This window comes from Triticum dicoccoides, chromosome 7B, assembly GCF_002162155.2.
Source record: "Triticum dicoccoides isolate Atlit2015 ecotype Zavitan chromosome 7B, WEW_v2.0, whole genome shotgun sequence".
Lineage (NCBI taxonomy): Eukaryota > Viridiplantae > Streptophyta > Magnoliopsida > Poales > Poaceae > Triticum > Triticum dicoccoides.
The window spans coordinates 288,663,952-288,673,390 of record NC_041393.1 but is presented as its reverse complement, the minus strand read 5'-3'; the positions used below and the strand labels follow the sequence as shown (position 1 = coordinate 288,673,390).

Here is a 9,439-nt window from a genome sequence, read left to right as displayed (position 1 = left end):
CAGAGAGGGGCCGGCGTGGGGATGAGGACGACGACCGGTCCACGGGTCCCATTTAAGAAGGACGCCGACCCGTCGCTGTGCGGATGACATGTGGGGCCTCCCGCCCGTGCGCATTTATGTTGGCGGGTGGGAGGTAGGTGGCCGCCTGCCACGCGGCCCCGACGCGGACGTTCGAAGCGTCCGTTCGCTGTCCGCCGCGACCCAAACCCGGCGCGAGTTTGCGCTCGAAATGGGTCGGTACGGACATAAAACGGACCAGATGGGTCCGAGCCGTCGCTCGCTGGTCCATTTCATTTGTCCTTTTTATTCCAAACGAACGGGGCCGGACAAGATAGGGTCGCGCGGTGGAGTTGGCCTTACCGGTTCCGACGCCCTATCGCCCTCTCGTAGCCCTCGTATATAGCCCACTCTCTCCAGATCTTGCTCGTCTCCCCGGGTCCCGCCTCGCCGTCGGTAACGATGAACCGCCACCGCCGTGGCATCTTCGACGGCCTTCCGATTCCGGCCGACAAATCTGTAAGTCCCGAATACATCCCTCCATTCCGCCTGGAATTTATATGGAATTTGAAATTGGGGTCTGGCCGGGCGTGCGTGCGTGCAGTACCTTAAGGAAGGGCTGTCGCGGATCGACGAGGGATGGGCCGCGGCGCGGTTCGACTCGCTGCCGCACGTCGTGCACATCCTCACCTCGAAGGACCGCGATGGCGAGATCCAGTTCCTCAAGGAGCAGAGCGACCTCATCGAGGACGTCGTTGACGAGGTCGTCCACGCGTACCACCATGGTTTCAACAAGGCCATCCAGAACTACTCCCAGGTCCGTCCGCCCGTCTGCCACACCACCTGCGCATTCCTTCTCCCTGGCGGATTATTCATCCCCGTCCATTTTGGAGAGTGTAGTCGCCGTTGCATTTTATTTTTATCATTTTACGGTGTGGTGCCAGATCCTGCGGCTGTTCAGCGAATCCGCCGAGAGCATCACCGGCCTCAAGGGGGAGATGGCAGAGGCCAAAAAGCTGCTTGGGAGGAAGAATCAGCACCTTGGGCAGCTATGGTACAGGTCCCTCACGCTGCGCCACGTGATCTCCCTGCTGGATCAGGTTGAGGATGTTGCCAAGGTCAGTGGGCACACTTCACCCGTTACAATTATGTACTACTCCTTGGCAGCAACATTACATTAAACGGAAGTTGGTAATTAGGCTCTGTCTGTATTCTGCAACCAGACGTTGATGATCAACACAAATGCAAAAAAGGGACATTTGTGGGATGGAACAAAAATATCATTTGTTAGTATGTGTTAGCCATTTTCTTTGCGTTGTTAAAAATCCGTATGCACTAGATGAGCCCAGCTGTTGCATACTCATGTTTGGTACATTTAATAATCATGCCAGGACAGTTTGTCTAATCTAGAAACGAAAAATCTCATAAACTGCTAGATGTGTGGGTTATGATATTTTGACAAAAAATATTGACCAATTACAAAAGGAAAAGGATCATAGTTCAGTAAGCTGCTTATCTATACTTACTAGCTAATTGCCTGTGCGTTGCAACGTGGGAAACATATTACGAGTGCCTCAATAGAGACGCCGTGAGTGTTTTTTTTCCTTATGGCCCGTCCCACATCGACGTCGTCGGGGTAGGATCGCGTGGCAGAAAGTGAAGATGACGGAAAGGGAACGAGAGATTTTAGGAGGAGCCCACATAAATGATACTTTCCCTAAATTAAGGCGATCCTCGCTTGAGGTATTTAACTGCACTAAGCATGCTATAGTCAAAACCGGAAAAGAATGATGCTCTCCATAGTTAACGTGATCCTTCTGTCCAACGCTAGATGATACTTTCCATAAATTAATAGATGTTGTTTTTTGTTTCAAGGGAATGAGTAGGATAAGGAAAGAAAAATATCGATTTGGTTCAGATTATTTCAAGTTACACTATATACGTTGGTTTTTGTTTTGTGTGGCATCGGTTGAGATTACCAAAAAAATCTACAGAAAACCAAGCGAGGATGGGGGGAGGCAAGGCGAACCTACCAACTCCCCTTTAAAAGTAGAGATTATCAATAAAAGTACGAGTGTGTAGGGATACTAGTCACCTTAACCATCCATAAAATCCGGTCAACAATGTAAAGAAGGTGAAACTTTTCTTGCGGTTGCTAGTTATTTTTAATTGTCTTTATTGCAAGAAGTGCTAACTAAGCCATGCAATTAACACCACAAAGTGATGAAATTAATCCCATGCTTTGTATTTCGTTTGATTTTGTCTTGCAAAATTAGAAGGGTAAATTTGATATATGCCACTATAAAGTTTTCAGTTTTGAAATATGCCATTACTATTCTTTGATTTAGAAACATGCCACTACAAAGTTCACATGCTTTGAAATATGCCATTGCATACCCTTTTGAAGGATTAGACACCCTAACATGTGTGTATTTCCTTTTGTATTTGGTACATGGACAAAGCTGCTCCTTGGCCAAGTCAACACCTGCCGCTCCTGATTCCTTTTTCTCTCGTCTCTCAAATCTGCTCCCGCCACCGCCGGCGGCGGCGGCGCTACTCCCAGCCGCCACCTCCTCCAGTTCCTCATAGCTGCTGGTCCCGAGCGCTGCCCTCGCCCAACATCTTTATTCTGCACGCCTTGCTGTTCACCGCTTGTTGCTGGTGCTTGGCACCAACGAAGGCCGAGAACAATGGCACAACGGCGATGCGCCTGGCCGCGAAGGGTAGCATGGACGTGTGCATGTCGCGTGCGGCTCCTAGCTGTTCATGGCTCGCAGCTGGTACTGGTGTTTACGATGCTCACGACGGCGGCAGGCAGTGATGCGTGTTGGGCAAACAGATAGCCTGTAGCAATGTCCGGCAGATGCAGAACCTGAAGCCTGTAGCTACTGAAGCAAATTTGGCAGCATCTACTTGTACTGGAAATCTGGAATGCATTGCTTGCTGTTCCAATTAGGGTTAGCTATAGAAATGATGATGTATAGAAGTATATGATTAGCAGATGCAAAACCTGAAGTCTGTAGCAACATGAAGCAAAATTGACAGCACATGCTCGTACTGGAATGCATCAATTGGCAACTTGACTTAAATATCACATCACTTGGCCAAATAGCATCAGTTCACATCCTAAATTCCCCCAATTCTGGGCAAAATAACATTACACAAATCATGACCAGTTCAGAGAATCAATTGTCACGTGATGGTTTTGAAAGATGAAAACACAAATTACAAGCAACTACTACTTCTCTCTAATCAAATCATTCAACTTCCTTTTGGTTCCGACTTCTGGCCTCACTGTAATGGTTGCAGACCCATTTTCCTTTGTAGGTTTAGTACCCTTTGGCTTTCTCTTCCCACCCTTTGTTGGGGATTTACCTGAGCTTGTTTGAACTACTTTTTTCTTGCCATTTGATGGGGATTTAGCTGCTGCCTTTTTCTTGCCTTCAGCTGGAGTTTTAGTTGAGTTTGATACAATGTTCTTCTTGCCTTTTGCTTGAGAAGCTCCTTCAGTTGTGGATTTTGCTGCAACCTTCTTCCTGCAAAATTAGAAAATATGATCCAAATACACATGACAAGCTGAATGTAATTGGAAAAGATATGATCAAATTCTAATACCTTTTCGTGGCTGGTTGCACCTCTTTAGGGGCTGGATCCACCTCCGCACTTGCTTTTTGCTCTCCACCGTCTAGTCCTTGTTGCTCTCCATCATCGGGCTTTTCTTGTTTCTCTACATCATCTGGCTTTTCTTGCTCCCCATCATCTGGCTTTTCTTCCTCTTCATCGTCTAATTTAAAAGGAAGTTTGAAAGTTTTCTGATGATGACCAAATCCTATACATCTCTTGCATTTAACTGTTCTTCTCATAGGTTCCATCCAACCTCTAATCCTCACCTTCCTAGGCCTACCAGGCACATTCTTCGTTTGTACAGGAGGGTGTACCTTAAATCCTAGATCAACTCCCGGCCACTCTGATTTATCTGTCATTGGTGCAATCACACCAGCATATGCAGCTTGGAACCTCTCCACAGAATAGCATTCATGGACAAAGTTGGTCTTGTGGGTCTTGTGGGTCATGGGCAATTATCAGCTCTCTAGGATCATCATCATCATCTATAGCCACCTCTCGAATATGCCCATCAACAACTGGTTCATCATCATCCAACATCTGAACAACAGACACATTAACGGTCTTAGGCTCGACACCGTATATGTGCTCATCGTCAACACCTACATACTCCTCTGGTAAGTCAAATGGATCAATGTCGTCTGTGTATTCAGTTTCTGAATTTGGCTGAGTTAGATTGTCTTGAGAAATATCTTCATGTGCTACTGCAGATGGGTCATTTTGAGTGGTCTCATTCTGAATTGTTTCATCATTTTGAGCAAGAACGTTAGAAACTTTCACAACAAGCTCTATGAACCTCTCTGATAGATGCATGTCAAACATAGCAGGAAGTTGGGAGTCATGGTTTAGACACACAGATTCATGCTTGCTCCTGTCAGAATACCAAACATGAGCCCTCTGATTAACCCCAAACTTAAGAACACCAGCTAAATCGGACATCATAGCATCCACAGTCAACGACTTGCGGTTGACAACAACACTCTGCCCTTGAAGTAAGATTTCAAGCCCGGTGGATGGTTAGTGCTAAATGATTCAACTTTAAGATCCAATGCAAACAAATCTGGCTGTCCAGACCTACAGAGCAAGAATGAATAATTCCAAAAAAATTGTCACACACACACAAATTTCAACTAAAGTAAATAACAAATTGCTGCAGGAGAGGATTAGCAAACTCACAAGGAAGGGGGAATGGGGCTGAATTCTTCCATGCTCCACACGTGGAGTTGCGGGAATCAAACGCTCCTCCCACCACCACCATCACCACTGGTTATCTCCATGTTGCTCGTCTAGGTTTACAGAGAGGATACGAGCAGGGGCGTTGGTCAGGACTCATGAGAGCTGGGCACGGCTGCGGGGGTAAAAAATGGAGGAGGAGGCCAGGTGCAGCGAATCAAGGTGCGGCGGCCGGGAGCAGCGGAGGCGCGGCGGCGGAAGCGGAGGCTCAGCGGCTGGGAGCAGGGGCAAGGAGACAGAGAAAGACGATAGGAAAAGGATATCGGGGCTGTTCTTTCTTTTTTTTTTTGATCTGTTGAATCGGTGGTGTCGTTGAGTTGACCAAGGGGTACTTTTGTCCATGTACAAATTATGAAGAGGTATACATACATATTATGATGTCTAATCCTTCAAAAGGGTATGCAATGGCATATTTCAAAGCATGTGAACTTTGTAGTGGCATGTTTCTAAATCTAAGAATAGTAATGGCATATTTCAAAACTGGAAACTTTATAGTGGCATATATCAAATTTACCCAAATTAAAACCCCTCACAATAATGGCCTCCTCTATCTCTCTCGACAGGCAGATGCTCTTCCCTTTCTCTGTCTGCTCAATGGCACACTTTAGTGCCAATTTAGAAAAATTAATATTCATCAGCGAGGCTGATTCCGGAGAGCTATCTTTTTGTCAATCGTGTATCATTCTTCCAAGCATCTGTTGGGTGGTTGTTGGGTGGTTATTTCATCGGTGGTTAATTCAACATGTGTAGGATAGCGTTACAAAAAGCGTGCATTGCATGTGTAGGATAGCGCTATGTCGAAAATGTTGCAAAATCTTCTTGCCTACCATTATCTTAAGACATCCCAAGAAACTAATCTTGAAGTCACATGCCCTGTGACATATTTGGATGCGTTTGAAGTTTAGTCAGAATTGTATGATTGAAGTCTCAACGAGAATAATCGAAGCTATTATTTTACCCTTCATACAGGGATGGTAGTTTTGTCCATGGGTATGGGTAGGGTACCCGCGGGTAACCTACCCGAAAACAACGGGCATGGACAAGACTTGGAGAGATTTTGTACCCACGTATAATGGGTATCCATACCCGCAAAATATATGGGTAGGGCATGGGTATGAACTTGTGCCCATGGGTAACCCAATGGATACCCATAAAATAATAAAAAATGAAAATAGTTCCTATGACATGTGGGTCAACATACAACTCCTATGGCCCAACCCTAAATCTCGTGTTCCTTAAACCGTCCATATCTCATAGGCCCGTAACCACCTGCCTGCCACTCCTCCTACGGCCTATGCGACTCCTCAAAAAGATGAAATATTGACTCTTCTCTGTTGGTCTATTGTCCAATGATCAAGCGACCCCACGAACCGCTGCTCATACTCCATTGATGCCAACCATCACTTGATTTTGAAACTCATTTCTCTACCTTCTAAAAATTTAAATGTAATACTTATACAGTTTTTACCCACCGGGTACCCATTGGGTACAGGATACCCGATGGGTATGGGCACGGGTGTTAATTTATGTCCATGCCTCCATGGGTACTGAAGTGGGTGGGTATGGGTTTGGGGACAAGGAGGTTGTACCCGCCCATACCCTACCCATTGCCATCCCGGCTTCATATGTGGTTTTACTGTTTTATTTAAACATCTGGGACATAAATCCCGGTGATTTTTTCTTGTATGTAAAAAACTGTGTCTTCGTGGTGGTTTGCTTCTCCTTCATCCTTGCCTCGAATAATTATCAGTGACTGGAGAGACTGGTCTGTAATTCTTTGTTGGCAGTTTCTTTTGAATCGTTAGCTGAAGTGTAGAAAGGAGGTTGAAGTGAACCTGTATTGTTCGACACAAATCATGTGAAAGCCACAATTCCTTGCTGTTTTTGCCTTTGAAATGAAATGTTATGTTTGCTTAATGCATCAATCATTTGGTCCAGTCAATATTTCATAGTGGAGCGATTTTAAGCAATATTTCCTTATAGGATACTGGAGTATGCCTCTAATTTCTAGCTTTTACAGTGTACATTCGTAAGTGCTCATTTCAGCCTTAGCATGTTTTATGTCCCAACTACCAAGAGTTTATTTCAGTATTAAGTTACTGAATTTCTGCAGGTTCCTGCTCGGATTGAGAACTTGATGGCAGAGAAGCAGCTATACGCCGCAGTGCAGTTGCATGTTCAGTCAATGCTGATGCTAGAGCGGGAAGGCCTTCAAGCGGTTAGTCTTAACATGCAAGTACTTTTGTAACAGGCCAGTGTACTTATTTGCAATATGCCTGCTGCAATTTACAATGTCTGCACCATGTGCTAGTTTATCAGAATATGCACTTCGGGTCGGTAACACATAAAAGTGCAGTTCCATTTAGCGACGTATGAGAGATCAATAAGTTTATCTTTTATATGCCTGTTGGTCTGGTCACCCTCTTAATACATTTTGTACTTCAAAATAGCTCTTTATCCTATTATGACACATTCTTTCTTTCATCTTAGCATTTTCACATATTGACAAAATTTTAAAGGTAGGTGCTCTTCAAGATGTTCGATCTGATCTAACAAAGCTGCGTGGTGCACTGTTCTACAAAATTTTGGAGGAGCTGCATTGCCACCTATACAACAATGGTGAATATAGGTACATTTCATGTCCTCAATTCCTTCTGGCTTGTTTTGATTATTCCCCATTTTTTCTGTAGCATCTTATGTCTTATAACTATTTTACAATCACATTTTTACACGCACTTTACTATGACAGTGTGAACACCAGTGAGTAAGTTGTGTTTGAGAATCTTTTTTTTGATTTGACTTCTCGGTAACTCTTTTGGCAATGATCACCATACGTGTCAACTGATTCTCGATTCAAATTCTGTCATTGATCATCAGCTCTTCATCTGTATTTGTTTTATGTTCCAGCTTGGTGACTTTAAGCATGGTTGACAGTGAGGACATACCAACTTCTGGAGCCACTGGTCGCTTAGTAAACAGCATGCAGCCTCTGTCCAGGAGAACAATGTCTATTAAAGGTGAAAATCACTTTAGTGGACCAGCTACTGCAGATGGGATAACAAAAACTAGTTCTGTTGGATGGTATGTTCCATTCCTTATGCTTATTCCAAGTTATGATGGAGCTAATGATATCCTTGCATCTCATAACGTAAAAAACTAGATTGTGGTAATTCCATCCTTGTGCTCAAAAGTTTTGATGCATTATATATCATATAGCTATCGTAAATGATAAGTTGCCGAATACCTGCAAGACGTGAACAATTATATGCTTCAGAGTAATGTCCGTCAAATTCATTAATTATTTCCTCGAATCAGTTCTATTTATGTTTAGTGAGTCTACCAGAACTGCACATGTAAACAGTAAAATAGGTATACGGAGTTGCTAAGCTACTGTGTTATCCTTGTTTAGTTGTTTCAATGAAATATACTACTATGTTAGCCATTTCTTGTCGTTTGCATCTATCAAATAGTCTCCATATTTTCAGTTTATGTATGGAATAAACTAACTAGTATTTGTTGTCTAATTTTTGATTGTTTATGTATGGAATAAACTAACTAGTATTTGTTATCTAATTTTTGATTTTTTTGTTTCCATATTTTCAGTTCTTCATTTGATGGCCCAGACGATGATAGTAGCTTAGGTGGTGGGTGTGGTCGGAAGGATTCCAAAAGTTTCTCTTGTGAAATTCCGATTTTCCTTTCTTGCGCTACACCAGACGAGTTCCTTGTATGGCTTATTCTCTGTACATTGTGGGCTAACATTATTTTGGGGTCAAATTACCTGAGTTATTTTTTTTAATGCTGCTTTAGGAATCAATGAGGAAGGCAGATGCTCCCCTCAATGTGAAATACTTAAGAACATTGGTGCAATGCTTATCCATGCTTCGAAAGGTTGCAGCTGCTGGAGCTGTGATATGGTATTTACATTCTATTTTGTTTTATATATTTGTCACACTGAGTAAGCTTTGCATCTATTAGACATTAGTTTTTGTTTTGAGTAGACTGGACAAATATCCTTCTTCCTAAGAAGAAGGAATCCTTATTTGGTGCTAAATTCAGGGAAAGATCATAAGATTGAAGTTCATAGCTGTACCCTGTTTTGCCCAATTTTTGAGAACAACTGTTTATGTTCTTACGAAAAATGGAGATATTTGGGAAAAATAAGGCTAGTACCCCCCTCTAATAGTGCGTATGCAATAATACCGAAGAAAGTGTTGTTTGCTAGTTGTAACTACAGGTTAATTCGATAAATGCCATTGATAACTCTTTGAAATTGAAGAGTAGGTGTAGGACATATGAGCCAGGCTAGGGCTGGCAGCAAATCCAGTTAGGATTTTGGTCCTAGTTAATCAAGGATGTGATAATCACTTATGGAAAGTCCTAGTTGTGCGGTACTTGAATCATTCAGTATTAGGAAAGCGTAAGTCGTTTTCTATTTGGAGTTTGCAAGGCAAACCTCTACATAAGGAGGCAGCCACATGAAGTCTAGGTAGGGAGAATTAATAACGGTCCACTCCCTTCTTTCCTCTATCCAGCGAGCATGGGGCTCAAATACCAACGGATGCGCTGGAGGCGAACTTCGGAT

At 43.4% G+C, this 9,439-nt stretch overlaps 1 protein-coding gene across 1 annotated transcript in view; it reads left to right on the top strand.

The window, feature by feature from the left end:
* The first annotated feature begins 378 nt into the window (after positions 1-378).
* Positions 379-9,439, top strand: part of LOC119338206 (exocyst complex component SEC8) — a 44,245-nt gene continuing 35,184 nt past the window's right edge. Inside the window, exons 1-8 of the mRNA XM_037610512.1 lie at positions 379-516; positions 602-814; positions 942-1,115; positions 6,968-7,072; positions 7,374-7,483; positions 7,762-7,935; positions 8,458-8,581; positions 8,665-8,771. Of these exons, the coding sequence (XP_037466409.1) occupies positions 460-516; positions 602-814; positions 942-1,115; positions 6,968-7,072; positions 7,374-7,483; positions 7,762-7,935; positions 8,458-8,581; positions 8,665-8,771 (1,064 nt within the window). The 5' untranslated portion in view covers positions 379-459. The remainder of the gene's footprint in view (positions 517-601; positions 815-941; positions 1,116-6,967; positions 7,073-7,373; positions 7,484-7,761; positions 7,936-8,457; positions 8,582-8,664; positions 8,772-9,439) is intronic.